Source organism: Notothenia rossii (genome assembly GCF_949606895.1).
Source record: "Notothenia rossii genome assembly, chromosome: 7".
Classification (NCBI taxonomy): Eukaryota; Metazoa; Chordata; class Actinopteri; order Perciformes; family Nototheniidae; genus Notothenia; species Notothenia rossii.
Window position 1 is genome coordinate 84,486,793 of NC_136905.1, and position 15,326 is coordinate 84,502,118.

The 15,326-nt window shown below is 43.4% G+C and overlaps 1 protein-coding gene across 1 annotated transcript in view; it reads left to right on the forward strand.

Annotated features, from left to right (window-relative positions):
• Window positions 1–14,680, forward strand: part of syt16 (synaptotagmin XVI) — a 21,416-nt gene extending 6,736 nt beyond the window's left edge. The window contains exons 2-5 of the mRNA XM_079693331.1: window positions 3,357–3,536; window positions 6,914–7,189; window positions 8,237–8,426; window positions 9,843–14,680. Of these exons, the coding sequence (XP_079549457.1) occupies window positions 3,357–3,536; window positions 6,914–7,189; window positions 8,237–8,426; window positions 9,843–10,156 (960 nt within the window). The 3' untranslated portion in view covers window positions 10,157–14,680. The remainder of the gene's footprint in view (window positions 1–3,356; window positions 3,537–6,913; window positions 7,190–8,236; window positions 8,427–9,842) is intronic.
• Window positions 14,681–15,326: the final 646 nt, after the last annotated feature.

Consider the following 15,326-nt stretch of genomic DNA (forward strand, 5'->3'; position numbering starts at 1 on the left):
GTGTGCAGTTTAGGAGCTGCGAAAGCCATGCAATGCTTGTTTGTAAAATAATGTAGTGTGCATGAGTTTTTAACCCTAAACCCCTCAAAAAGTCCACGTAAATATCAGGGTTTGGAATTAATTTATACATATTTTAATTGACCATACATCTGCTCTAAATCTAATACTTTGAACTGCAGCTCCCTCAGAAACAGCTGCTTATTATTAATGTACTTTTTATTTTACATCCCCTTCAAATTCATTTATTTTAAACAAGTTGAAACATGTTATGATTAATAATCATTACCCGTAATTTAGGTTAAATTATTTAATCAGGTGTCCATGTTTCTTGATTGTTTGAGCCTCTTAACCTTTGTGAGTCATTCTGTGATTGTACGTGTTTATAACCATCTACTCTCAGTAGACGAGAAATCTGCTAAGTAAATATTTAAAAGGTGGAACTAGTTTAAAATAACAGCTTAATATAAAGTTTACTCATATCATGTATTTTCAAAGTCCCCTCCTCGATGACACAGGAGTGGATTGCTGCAGATACTTTGAAAACACTTCCTTTGATACAGAAATAGACTCCATTGTGAAAATGACATAAATCCGTGTGTTTGAAACGATTTCTCTCTGGGTTCGTTTCAGAGGATTTGTTGATCCTGAAGTTTGTTTACAGAAAGGATCTGTTTGTGGAGCTGAGGGGATTATCGCCACGCTCGGGATCAGGAAGCGAGTCTTTGTTTGCACGTCTTCTTCTTCTCTTCTGTCGCCTTCCTCTCAGAGGATTGTGTGTAGAGCTATAAATAGAGACGACTCGGTTCAGATGTAGTTAAAAATAACACGAACCCTGAAGTCAGCTGGAGAAGATCTGCACGGGGAAAGCTGCTCCCAAAACAAGTGAATAATAAAAACAATGTGTTCTCTTTTAATAAGTGAACAGATCTGCCAATAGAAGAAATGGCTTGGTGAGAGTTCTTGAAGTAAAGATGGATCATTAGAGAAATGAGATCTTGTGTTTAGCTGGGAGAACTTATTTTGAACTATATTTGAGCAGAATCAGGAAATTTGAAAAAAAAAAAAAGACAGAAATGCTCAGACGTTTTCTGTTTTCTGTTTTCTGTTTCCTGTTTCCTGTTTTCTGTTTTCTGTTTTCTGTTTCCTGTTTTCTGTTTCCTGTTTCCTGTTTTCTGTTTTCTGTTTTCTGTTTCCTGTTTCCTGTTTCCTGTTTTCTGTTTCCTGTTTTCTGTTTCCTGTTTCCTGTTTCCTGTTTTCTGTTTTCTGTTTTCTGTTTTCTGTTTTCTGTTTTCTGATGGTAGCTGGAGATAAAAGAAGATGTTTTTAAGAGACTTTGACTTAAAAAGATGCTTCAGATGCCTTGTCTAAAAACAAGACTTCAGTTATTGGAAGGTCCCATGTCACGGACATTTCTACTGATCATAGTTCCATTGTTGAGGTCTGCTAGAATAGATTCACATTGTTCAATATTCCAAACTCACATTGGCTTCTCATACAGCATCTCTGTATAGTATGTGTATTCACTCTCTGTCCTACACGGCTTGTTGGAGCTCCTGCCCCCCCCCCCCCCCCCTCCCTGTGAGCCCAGTGGCCGTCTGCGAGACAGCGAAACCCAGCCCGAAACACACACACACACCCGCAGCCTGGCTGGGAGTTTGTGTGTGTGCCAAGGCCGACCCCACACCAGTGAGACAGCTGTGTGTGTGTGAGGAAGTCCACGGATTGGTCCAAACGTAACGGCTCCGCGGATTAGTTCTTTTGGACCAATCTGCGGAGCCGTTACGTAACGTCACTGTACCCGAAATACGTCACTATACCCAGGAAGTAAACAATAGAAAAAGAGAAATGTCCATCGAGGCGTTCTGGGGCAGCATAGACAGGTCTCTCTGTGTTAGAGTGTTACTCCCTACAGGGTGTACTCTGAGGGTTTGAGACTCTGCAGACCGTTTACATGCAGAAGCTACAGAACACAAGGGGACGGGTCAGAACCAGAGAAGCATGACTTGGGACCTTTAAGTCTTATATCAAGTGTAACGACATGTTCTGACTAGAAATTAGACAAATATACTTGGCAAGATTTGACATGACGTATAACGCCTCGGAGAGAGTCTGTCTTCTGTCTTTGTCTCTTCCTTCACTTAGCATCTTTCTTTACCATCCCCTGAAGAAGCTGTAATCATAGTATGCGGTACTTCATGAATACGCTTTGATTGATTGATTGAAGTTTGTAGTTTTGTGGCTTTTTTTATCGGCTTGTTGTCAAATTCCGATTTTGATTTAAGTGTTTTCATGTAAGGTTGGCACTTATTCACTTTCTGGTGGAGAGCTGAGGTCGAGTGTTGGTTTTTTATATCTCGTTTTTGTCGAAATAGATATTTAAACGTGTTATTAAATATGCATTGCAGAGGTGGGAGTAAGTCCTACATGTGCAAGTCATGAGCAAGTCTCAAGTCTTGACCTACAAGTATCAAGCAAGTCCCAAGTCAATGTGGTGAGAGTCAAGCAAGTCAAGTCTCTCTCTCTCTCTCTCTCTCTCTCTCTCTCTCTCTCTCAGTATCAGGGTTAGTCAAAATGAATCCCTTGGAGGTTCTAGTGTTCATTTACCGTTTTGTCTTCTCTTTGCTTAATCGATTTGAAACCAAGTCTAACGTAGCTTAAACTTAACGTTAGCTTTCTAGCTAACACAACACAGTCACGTAGCCTACCTTTCTCTGTGGTTTTTTTGTAGTGACGAATGAAGTTGGATGTTGTGGTGGTCCTGTCACTGAACTTTATGCTGCAGACCCTGCATACCGCTGTTCTCTTCTTCTTACCGTCATCGACAAAATAATCCTTGAATCCAAACTTCACTATTTTTGGAGTAAAGCTAGCCGCTGCCATGTTAACTGAGACTCCTGCCGTCTAGTGGGTTGCCAGGTTTGCGTGCATGGCGCTATAATCACCCAATCACGTTTCAAAAAAACTAAATGTAATATCTCACTACCAAAACAAATGCAGATATTTAATTAAAAAAAGTCAAGTCCTTTCAAGTCATCTGTCTCAAGCTTAAGTCTCAAGTCATGAATACCAAGTCAAAGTCAAGTCAAGTCTTTTATCAATGTTAGTCAAGCAAGTCTCAAGTCAAAAAATATGTGACTCGAGTCCCTACCTCTGATGCATTGTAACGACAGAGTAGTTGTTGGTGATGACAGTCTTTAGTCCTAGGCTTCTCCAACAGTGCAACATACAATATAGGTAAGCTATAAGATATGGTTAGCATAGAGATTGAAAATAGCAAACAGCTCCATTTACCAGCTCTCAAAGTCAATGCTGAATTATGCACAAAGAAATTAAAGTATGCCTCCTCTCTCTCCCAGCCTCCCCAGGATGAGCCCTCCTCTGAGCCGCTGAGCTCTTCCTCTCGACCCCCCATCTCTAAATGTGGAGATCTGGTTCTCTCTCTGGAGTATCGCGCGGACACGGAGAAGCTTCTGGTTTCTGTGATCGCTGCCCGGGATATTCCAGATAAAGCTCGCAGCGGCATGGACTCCTGGCAGGTGAGTCTTTAGTTTGAAGACCGAGAGTTAGACCAGGAAGCTTCTCCAAAGCTTGACCAATCAGATCGTTGCAGCATTACCCACAACCCCCTCTGTTTCAGCCCTGTTTCCAAAGTGCTGATTCTGTGTCTGTTACTTTAGATGAAAATAAGGAGCCCCTCCCCACGCCCCTCTGAGAGACATTTGGTTACAAAGAACTCAATGGAGCTCTAGGAGGAGATTCAGGTGATAAGGTGTGGGGGGGGGGGGGGGGGGGTTACCTTGGTTGCTGATTGGCTAATGGTTACACAAGACAAAACATCGTTATGACATCATCAAGTGGCCAAAATCTGATCAGCTCATTTTCAGACAGGTTTTTATAGAAATGGATCAAAAAGAGAGAGAATCTTTGTTCCTGAAACTTTCAGAGTCTCTTTCCACAGAGGGGACACGTGTTGATGTAGAAGAGACATGAAGAAGAGGGGACACATGTTGATGTAGAAGAGACATGAAGAAGAGGGGACACATGTTGATGTAGAAGAGACATGAAGAAGAGGGGACACATGTTGATGTAGAAGAAACATGAAGAAGAGGGGACACATGTTGATGTAGAAGAGACATGAAGAAGAGGGGACACGTGTTGATGTAGAAGAGACATGAAGAAGAGGGGACACATGTTGATGTAGAAGAGACATGGAGAAGAGGGGACACATGTTGATGTAGAAGAGACATGAAGAAGAGGGGACACATGTTGATGTAGAAGAGACATGGAGAAGAGGGGACACATGTTGATGAAGAAGAGACATGAAGAAGAGGGGACACATGTTGATGTAGAAGAGACATGAAGAAGAGGGGACACATGTTGATTTAGAAGAGACATGGAGAAGAGGGGACACATGTTGATGTAGAAGAGACATGAAGAAGAGGGGACACATGTTGATGTAGAAGAGACATGAAGAAGAGGGGACACATGTTGATGTAGAAGAGACATGGAGAAGAGGGGACACATGTTGATGAAGAAGAGACATGAAGAAGAGGGGACACATGTTGATGTAGAAGAGACATGAAGAAGAGGGGACACATGTTGATTTAGAAGAGACATGGAGAAGAGGGGACACATGTTGATGTAGAAGAGACATGGAGAAGAGGGGACACATGTTGATGTAGAAGAGACATGGAGAAGAGGGGACACATGTTGATGTAGAAGAGACATGAAGAAGAGGGCACACATGTTGATATAGAAGAGACATGGAGAAGAGGGGACACATGTTGATGTAGAAGAGACATGGAGAAGAGGGGACACATGTTGATGTAGAAGAGACATGAAGAAGAGGGGACACATGTTGATGTAGAAGAGACATGGAGAAGAGGGGACACATGTTGATGTAGAAGAGACATGAAGAAGAGGGGACACATGTTGATGTAGAAGAGACATGGAGAAGAGGGGACACATGTTGATGTAGAAGAGACATGGAGAAGAGGGGACACATGTTGATGTGGAAGAGACATGAAGAAGAGGGGACACATGTTGATGTAGAAGAGACATGAAGAAGAGGGGACACATATTGATGTAGAAGAGACATGAAGAAGAGGGGACACATGTTGATGTAGAAGAGACATGGAGAAGAGGGGACACATGTTGATGTAGAAGAGACATGGAGAAGAGGGGACACATGTTGATGTAGAAGAGACATGGAGAAAGGGGGACACATGTTGATGTAGAAGAGACATGAAGAAGAGGGGACACGTGTTGATGTAGAAGAGACATGAAGAAGAGGGGACACATGTTGATGTAGAAGAGACATGAAGAAGAGGGGACACATGTTGATGTAGAAGAGACATGGAGAAGAGGGGACACATGTTGATGTAGAAGAGACATGAAGAAGAGGGGATACATGTTGATGTAGAAGAGACATGGAGAAGAGGGGACACATGTTGATGTAGAAGAGACATGGAGAAGAGGGGACACATGTTGATGTAGAAGAGACATGGAGAAGAGGGGACACATGTTGATGTGGAAGAGACATGAAGAAGAGGGGACACATGTTGATGTAGAGGAGACATGAAGAAGAGGGGACACATGTTGATGTAGAAGAGACATGAAGAAGAGGGCACACATGTTGATGTAGAAGAGACATGGAGAAGAGGGGACACATGTTGATGTAGAAGAGACATGGAGAAGAGGGGACACATGTTGATGTGGAAGAGACATGAAGAAGAGGGGACACATGTTGATGTAGAAGAGACATGAAGAAGAGAGGACACATGTTGATGTAGAAGAGACATGAAGAAGAGGGGACACATGTTGATGTAGAAGAGACATGAAGAAGAGAGGACACATGTTGATGTAGAAGAGACATGAAGAAGAGGGGACACATGTTGATGTAGAGACATGGAGAAGAGGGGACACATGTTGATGTAGAAGAGACATGAAGAAGAGGGGACACATGTTGATGTAGAAGAGACATGGAGAAGAGGGGACACATGTTGATGTAGAAGAGACATGGAGAAGAGGGGACACATGTTGATGTGGAAGAGACATGAAGAAGAGGGGACACATGTTGATGTAGAAGAGACATGAAGAAGAGGGGACACATATTGATGTAGAAGAGACATGAAGAAGAGGGGACACATGTTGATGTAGAAGAGAGATGAAGAAGAGGGGACACATGTTGATGTAGAAGAGACATGAAGAAGAGAGGACACATGTTGATGTAGAAGAGACATGAAGAAGAGGGGACACATGTTGATGTAGAGACATGGAGAAGAGGGGACACATGTTGATGTAGAAGAGACATGAAGAAGAGGGGACACATGTTGATGTAGAAGAGACATGGAGAAGAGGGGACACATGTTGATGTAGAAGAGACATGGAGAAGAGGGGACACATGTTGATGTGGAAGAGACATGAAGAAGAGGGGACACATGTTGATGTAGAAGAGACATGAAGAAGAGGGGACACATATTGATGTAGAAGAGACATGAAGAAGAGGGGACACATGTTGATGTAGAGACATGGAGAAGAGGGGACACATGTTGATGTAGAAGAGACATGAAGAAGAGGGGACACATGTTGATGTAGAAGAGACATGGAGAAGAGGGGACACATGTTGATGTAGAAGAGACATGGAGAAGAGGGGACACATGTTGATGTGGAAGAGACATGAAGAAGAGGGGACACATGTTGATGTAGAAGAGACATGGAGAAGAGGGGACACATGTTGATGTGGAAGAGACATGAAGAAGAGGGGACACATGTTGATGTAGAAGAGACATGAAGAAGAGGGGACACATGTTGATGTAGAGACATGGAGAAGAGGGGACACATGTTGATGTAGAAGAGACATGAAGAAGAGGGGACACATGTTGATGTAGAATACATTGATTCTTTCTTACAGGTGCACATGGTGCTTCTTCCCTCAAAGAAGCAGCGCCACAAGACCACGATGCAGAAAGGATCTCTGCCACATTTCAACGAGACGTTTCGCTTCTCGCGCCTCGATGCCTCCGAGATGCAGATGTCGGCCATCAGATTCAGGCTTTATGCACTCGGAGCTTCCAGGATGTCCCGCGAGAAGATGATGGGGGAGAAAGTGCTTCGTTTGGCGGGGATGGATCCAAGCGGAGGGACGATGGAGACAACGCTGATAATGGAGCCTCGCAGCAACCTCAAGGTGACTTTTTATCTTTCTTTGTCCTACGATATAAAATATGTCAGTAAATACTCCACTGGTGAATGTCTGAAGCTTCTATGTGCCATGAAAACAGCAGCGTCGAACATTAGCCTCCTTTAGCTTAGCGGTGGTGACGTGAAGTCATGTGACCGTGCTGTAGTTCCTTTATAGCCCAACATTAGCCACCTTTAGCTTAGTGGTGGTGACGTGAAGTCATGTGACCGTGCTGTAGTTCCTTTATAGCCCAACATTAGCCACCTTTAGCTTAGCGGAGGTGAGGTGAAGTCATGTGACCGTGCTGTAGTTCCTTTATAGCCCAACATTAGCCTCCTTTAGCTTAGTGGTGGTGACGTGAAGTCATGTGACCGTGCTGTAGTTCCTTTATAGCCCAACATTAGCCACCTTTAGCTTAGCGGAGGTGAGGTGAAGTCATGTGACCGTGCTGTAGTTCCTTTATAGCCCAACATTAGCCACCTTTAGCTTAGCGGTGGTGACGTGAAGTCATGTGACCGTGCTGTAGTTCCTTTATAGCCCAACATTAGCCACCTTTAGCTTAGCGGTGGTGACGTGAAGTCATGTGACCGTGCTGTAGTTCCTTTATAGCCCAACATTAGCCTCATTTAGCTTAGCGGTGTTGACATGAAGTCATGTGACCGTGCTGTAGTTCCTTTATAGCCCAACATTAGCCTCATTTAGCTTAGCGGTGGTGACGTGAAGTCATGTGACCGTGCTGTAGTTCCTTTATAGCCCAACATTAGCCTCATTTAGCTTAGCGGTGGTGACGTGAAGTCATGTGACCGTGCTGTAGTTCCTTTATAGCCCAACATTAGCCACCTTTAGCTTAGCGGTGTTGACATGAAGTCATGTGACCGTGCTGTAGTTCCTTTATAGCCCAACGTTAGCTTTTTACTTCTGCCAATTGCAAGTGTGGAGATATCCTGCTGAACAAAACGTGTGTTTGCCTTCGATCCATTTGCTTTTTTTCGAGGGATTGTTTGTAATATAGCGATTGTTTCAAACTGTGATTCTGTCTCTGTGTTTCCTCAGAGTTTGGACTCCCAGCTGAGTCCCTCTGCAGTTTCTCAGAGCGACAGCGTCTCTTCCACTCAGTCTCTGACACACGGAGGCGTCCCCGAGCTGCTGGTCGGTATCACTTACAACGCCACGACAGGACGAATGTCTGTGGAACTCATCAAGGGCAGCCACTTCAGAAACCTGGCCATCAACAGACCCCCAGGTCAGCAGTGAGACCACACACACACACACACACACACACACACACACACACACACACACACACACACACACACACACACACACACACACACACACACACACACACACACACACACACACACACACACACACACACACACACACACACACACACACAGATATTATAGCCAAACGGATAATGATTCACGAGTAATAGAACGAAGGATCTACCAATCAGAGGGTCGACGGTTCGATCCCAGCCATAACAATATCACACTTGCAGACAATGCAGAAGTGCTGAGCTATGTTTGTGACAATCGAACATGGATTTGAATCCTGTTTGGACAGAAAAAGGTTAACACGTGTTACCTTTTTGTTGATGCTTTAGCTCGGTGTCGGAAAATTGTTGGACTTCATGCAAACAATTCATCTCACCCTAAAAAAGTGTATACTAGTTTTTTAACCCTTAAATGTTTTCCGTATCCTGGGGTATACATTTATTTTACAGGCTGTAAAATCGGTGCTATAACAGTGTAATTACGGTGTAAACTACAAAATAATAAACAATATATTTTCCAAAATATTGACTGCCACTTTAAGGCTTAACCTTTGATTGTGTAACGATTAACCACAGATTATTAAAAAAACTATTTTTTGATCAATAGGTGACCTTTAACTTTACATGTCACATGTTAGACGCTTACATACTCAACACTGAGGACAATCCCCACAGGAGCAGTTTGAGGTGAAGTGTCTGAGGGACACAACGACATGCTGACTGCAGTGGGGTTTGAACCTGTGACCCCCTGATCCGAACACCAACGCTCAACCCACTGCACCACACGCCTCCCCTTTAACTTTTCCTTCCTCCCTCCTCCAGACACCTATGAGCCTTCTCCGGTGTAACATTAGTGTTCCATGGGTCTTTGTCATACTTGTCAACCCTCCCGATTTCATTGCCCTCTCCCGGTTTCCTCCCGGGGTCATATTTCTCCCGCATTTCTCCCGATTTCTGACAAAATCAGATTTACTCAGGACTGTTTCCACTCGGACTTTAATACAGCTACACTATTGTTTGGTTTCCATGGTAACACGTACAGAATAAGAATCGACAACTACTCTACTCTCTGCTCACTCCTTTCCTGAAAAAAAAGGTCCAGCCCACACATATGCTCCATCAAGGACGGTGCTACAGGCCGCAAGGCAGTGCACTTACAACTACAATAAGCATGTTAATGTTAATCTAACAGCTCCGGCGATCCACTAGCATCCCCCCCCCCCCCCGCCATTTTACATTTTGAAATGCTCCCAATTTCTGAGGTCTCAAGGTTGGCAAGTATGGTCTTTGTTCCTGTTTCAGAGTCTCTTTACACAGAGGGGACTCATTTGGATTTTGCACAATAGGTGACCTCTAACTTCTTCTCCCTCCCTCTTCCAGACACCTATGGACGTCTGACCCTTCTGAACTCGGTGGGTCAGGAGATTTCTCGCTGTAAAACGTCGGTGCGTCGCGGACAGCCCAACCCCGTCTACAAGGAGACTTTCGTGTTCCAGGTGGCGTTGTTCCAGCTGTCGGACGTCACCCTGCTGGTCTCCATCTATAACCGACGCAGCATGAAGCGCAAAGAGATGGTGGGGTGGATCGCTTTGGGTCAGAACAGCAGCGGAGAGGAGGAGCAGATCCACTGGCAGGATATGAAGGAGAGTCGAGGACAGCAAGTCTGCCGCTGGCACGTCTTATTGGAGGCGTAAAATAAAGTTGTTTACGATACGATATACTTCAACGTCCCCTTGAGGACATTTGTTCTGGACTCTTACAAACATAAAACACATTGAAATACATACATCACTCACGCACCGTTTGATCAACACAATACACACATACTGACAACGGAGACCTGTTGCACAACGTCATGGCCAACATTTAAAAGTATATTACGTTACATGTGAGTGTTAAGAAGCTTAACGGGCAGGAATGAGTGCTTCAGGAAGATATCTTATTTGCCCAATGTTCTTAAAATCTGGTTAAAATGTGCAAAATATCTTGATATAAACCCGTACGTGCTTTCTACCACTACAGATTCACGTGACCATCAAATTCTGAGCGTGGAAACACACGAGGCGGTAGAAGTGAAGATGTTTAGTGGAGGAGGAAGGAGGCGTCTCATTCGTATTCTCCGTAAACAAGCCAATGATTGACACATCTATTGCCAAATGCGAAATGTGGTTAAATCCCACCTCTAATATTCACTCAAGAGTAGTGGGTAGAGAGGTCCATATTTTGTTATTTTCTTTGTCGATTTTCATAAGAATTGGTGCTCATACGCTCAAAATGTTGATGACACCTCACTAGCATCACCGTTACCACTAAAGGATCAAATGCTGAGCGTGGAAACTCACGAGGCGGTAGAAGTGAAGAGGTTTTGTGATTCGAGTGGAGGAGGAAGGAGGCGTCTCATTCACATTCAGCACTCATTCATATTCTCTCGACACGTGCATTTTACTACGGGCAGGAAGTAGCAGCAGCTGGAGACTCTTAACCCCCGTCACAACGAGAAATATCTCTTCAACACTGAATTCTGTGATTTGGCCTCCTTCAAAAGGCAAAGGCTCATTCAAAGCTCATTTCAACACCCATCAACGCTGAGCTGAAAAGAGGCTTTTAAAAATATCTCTCTGCAGCTGTACCGTGTGTGTGTGTGTGTGTGTGTGTGTGTGTGTGTGTGTGTGTGTGTGTGTGTGTGTGTGTGTGTGTGTGTGTGTGTGTGTGTGTGTGTGTGTGTGTGTGTGTGTGTGTGTGTGTGTGTGTGTGTGTGTGTGTGTGTGTGTGTGTGTGTGTGTGTGTGTGTGTGTTGCTCTTGCCTACACACTGGCTCTGTTGTAATTGGTAGTTACAGCTGTAGAAATGTAGAGTGTGATGACGCTAATGCTATAATGCTCGTCCTCTTGCAGCGCCGTTGAGTCATAAGGGCTGGGGGGAGGATTATATATGATATATGTTTGCTTCGAGAGATGCCGTAACTCCAAACTCCTCGACATACGTTCACACACACCGGGAACTAGAACAGGTTGGATTTGAGAAAGTGAAGCGGAAAAAATGAACTTAAAGGCTGATGCTCATATTCAAATGTTTAATGCACATTTAAAGGGTCAGTTCACCCAAATCACAAATGACCTCTGTCCCTAGAACAGCCCTGAGCCATCCAGAGCTTTTGGGGATGGTTTTACGATTCGATAAACACTTCAGCCTCAACATACTGCATTATACTAGACATAAATACAATGTATTTGTGAGCACGAAAACACGTGTTTCCAGGTTTGCATATTTGTCAAACCAAATCATATTTTAATAACCAAATAAACACTTAAACTTAGCATGTGTTTCGGCACATTTGTGATTTCTTTATTTGCATTGATGTTAAAACTGCAGCGCGTTTCTCCAAATGGAAATGTTTTGTGACGTGTTGGCACCTGCTGGCCACCGTAGTCTCAGACTAAAATGCCTAATAAAACACACAGAATATAAAGAAATGTGATCAGCACAAAACTAAAACACACAGAATCAAATCATATTACAGAGAAACAGGTGAAGGCTAACGCTCAGACATTCGAAGCTCATGAATATTCAATAATAACGACGGTCAAAGATAAACACAGACGATCCACATCAGAAACACTTCTCTCCGTTCAAATGAGAACACGATGATTTATTTATTCATTCAGGGACGTTTCCAGCAGTGAAGCCTGAAAACAAGAGGGCACGGTTTAATGGACTCTTTCTGTGTGATGGCAGGAAACAAGCTGTACATGCTGTGTGTGTTCAGAAGGAGATGGAGACGGAGATGGAGAGTACTTCAGGTATAAATGAAAAAGTGTGAGGAATAGGAGTGCTGCAAACGGATCGACGTTTTGTTCAATTCTCAAGGACTTCCTGCAAAGGTTGGAGAGCTTTTGTTAGTGTTTGTGTTCCTCAAAGATGAAAATATGGGAGTGTTGAGTTAAAATGTACCTAGGCAGAGTCCAAAACCATCAGTGAGCATCTGTTGCGTCAAGCTTTGGGCTCAAACTGTCACTTTAACAGCAGAATATCATCATTTCATCAAACGAAAATCATAGCACAACAAAATGGCACAGAAACTGTTTATTCCAGAAAAAAAAGTCGTATTTCAGCGATTAAGCCCCAAAATGCTGATATTGACCGTTACCCTAATATTTAACATCAGCACTTTTCTTCTGCAGGCTTCAATGTGAGCGTGGAAAGTGACATGAACTATATTTACTGCACAAACTGTTATATTGTATGCATGTGGAGTTGCTGTACAGAATCTGTAATATCTATTCTATATTTTCTAAAATAGTACATGTTAATGTTCTTATTAGTATTTCCCAGGGTTTCTATTCGTATATCTGTGAACACGTGTGCATGCTCAGTTTGAGACCGTGGGGTCAGATGTGATGCTCTGATGATGAAGTGCCTGATTTCCACTACGATGACGAGATCATCCACATTTTGCATGAAGCTTTTCTTCTCGTTGCTCTCTGTGAATGCTGCTGTACGACTGCGTGCATGACATGTGAATACAGGGCCCAGATGTAAAGACCTGGACCAGGACTGAGGTCCAAGTGGAACAAGACTCAGGTTCAGATCCAACAACAGGACAACAGGGAGTCAAAACAAGACCAAGTCTAGACCAAAACTAGACCAAGACTAGACCAAGACTAGACCAAGACTAGACCAAGACTAGACCAAGACTAGACCTAGTCTAGACCAAGACTAGACCAAGACTAGACCAAGACTAGACCAAAACTAGACCAAGACTAGACCAAGACTAGACCAAGACTAGACCAAGACTAGACCAAAACTAGACCAAGACTAGACCAAGACTAGACCAAGACTAGACCAAAACTAGACCAAGACTAGACCAAGACTAGACCAAAACTAGACCAAGACTAGACCAAGACTAGACCAAGACTAGACCAAAACTAGACCAAGACTAGACCAAGACTAGACCAAGACTAGACCAAAACTAGACCAAGACTAGACCAAGACTAGACCAAAACTAGACCAAGACTAGACCAAGACTAGACCAAGACTAGACCAAGACTAGACCAAAACTAGACCAAGACTAGACCAAGACTAGACCAAAACTAGACCAAAACTAGACCAAGACTAGACCAAGAAAAGAAAAAAAATGTTTTATTGTTATTTGATGGCAAATACCAGTAATATGAGAAAAGCTGTTATAATGACTTGAGCCCCTTAAGTTTACTTGGCTTTCTATAGCTGAACAAATAAGTATTTACAAAATAAAGGTCCAGAGACGAGTCTGAAACACAGAGTCTGAAACACAGAATCTGAAACACTGACAGAGACGAGTCTGAAACACTGACAGAGACGAGTCTGAGACACCGATTCTGAAACACTGACAGAGACGAGTCTGAAACACAGACAGAGACGAGTCTGAAACACCGATTCTGAAACACTGACAGAGACGAGTCTGAAACACAGAGTCTGAAACACTGACAGAGACGAGTCTGAGACACAGAGTCTGAAACACTGACAGAGACGAGTCTGAAACACAGACTCTGAAACACTGACAGAGACGAGTCTGAGACACAGAGTCTGAAACACTGACAGAGACGAGTCTGAGACACAGACTCTGAAACACTGACAGAGACGAGTCTGAGACACAGAGTCTGAAACACTGACAGAGACGAGTCTGAAACACTGACAGAGACGAGTCTGAGACACGGACAGAGACGAGTCTGAGACACTGACAGAGACGAGTCTGAGACACTGACAGAGACGAGTCTGAAACACTGACAGAGACGAGTCTGAGACACTGACAGAGATGAGTCTGAGACACTGACAGAGACGAGTCTGAAACACTGACAGAGACGAGTCTGAAACACTGAGTCTGAAACACAGAGTCTGAAACACTGACAGAGACGAGTCTGAAACACTGACAGAGACGAGTCTGAGACACTGACAGAGACGAGTCTGAGACACTGACAGAGACGAGTCTGAAACACTGACAGAGACGAGTCTGAAACACTGACAGAGACGAGTCTGAAACACAGAGTCTGAAACACAGAGTCTGAAACACAGAGTCTGAGACACTGATTCTTCCGGTTCTTCAGTCCGGGTCCGGTCTGCATGTTGAGACCCTGCAGCTCCAGAAAGCACTTTTTGTACCAAGTTTTGTCGTTGCCAATAAAACCCAGAAGATTCCCCGCTGAGGGAACGTCTGTCCGCCAACTGTCTCCTTTTTCTGACTCCTTGTGCCTGTCTCCTTTTCTGACTCCTTTTTCCTGTCTCCTCGTTTCTGTCTCCTTGTTTATCTTAATTCTGAGAATGAGGCTTTATTTTAAGCAACAACAACAAACCCACGGCAGCTTGTCCTCCTCAGATTTGCCGGTAGAGATTTCCAGTTGTGGATTTCCAGATTAAGGAAAGTATTTTGTGTTTTTGGCCGCGGTTTAATCTTCGGCAGCAGATGCTTTGGTTTTAAGATTTAGCCTCCGAACACTGATGATGATGAGGATGAGGATGATGATGATGCTCTGCTTTTGTACATGTTATTAGCTGTTAGATATTATATCTGTTCCTTACATTAATTATGTGGCGTTGGTCGGATCACTGAAATCTACTATTTCCCTAAAGTAATAAAAAGTGAAGCCAAACAATATGATCTCGTTCTGTATCACCGTACTCCCATCATACAAGATAAAGAGTATAGCATAAAAAAGGTATTTCCTAAAAGTCTTTAAAGTGTCTTAAAAAATAACTATACATTAATTAGATTATATTTCTGGATCCAGTGTTGAAAATCATTTCAGCATTTTAAGTAAATGAGAAAAAAATTAAATTCAGGTTTTTTCATTGCTTTTCGGAAATTAAATGAATGAAGTAATCTGCATT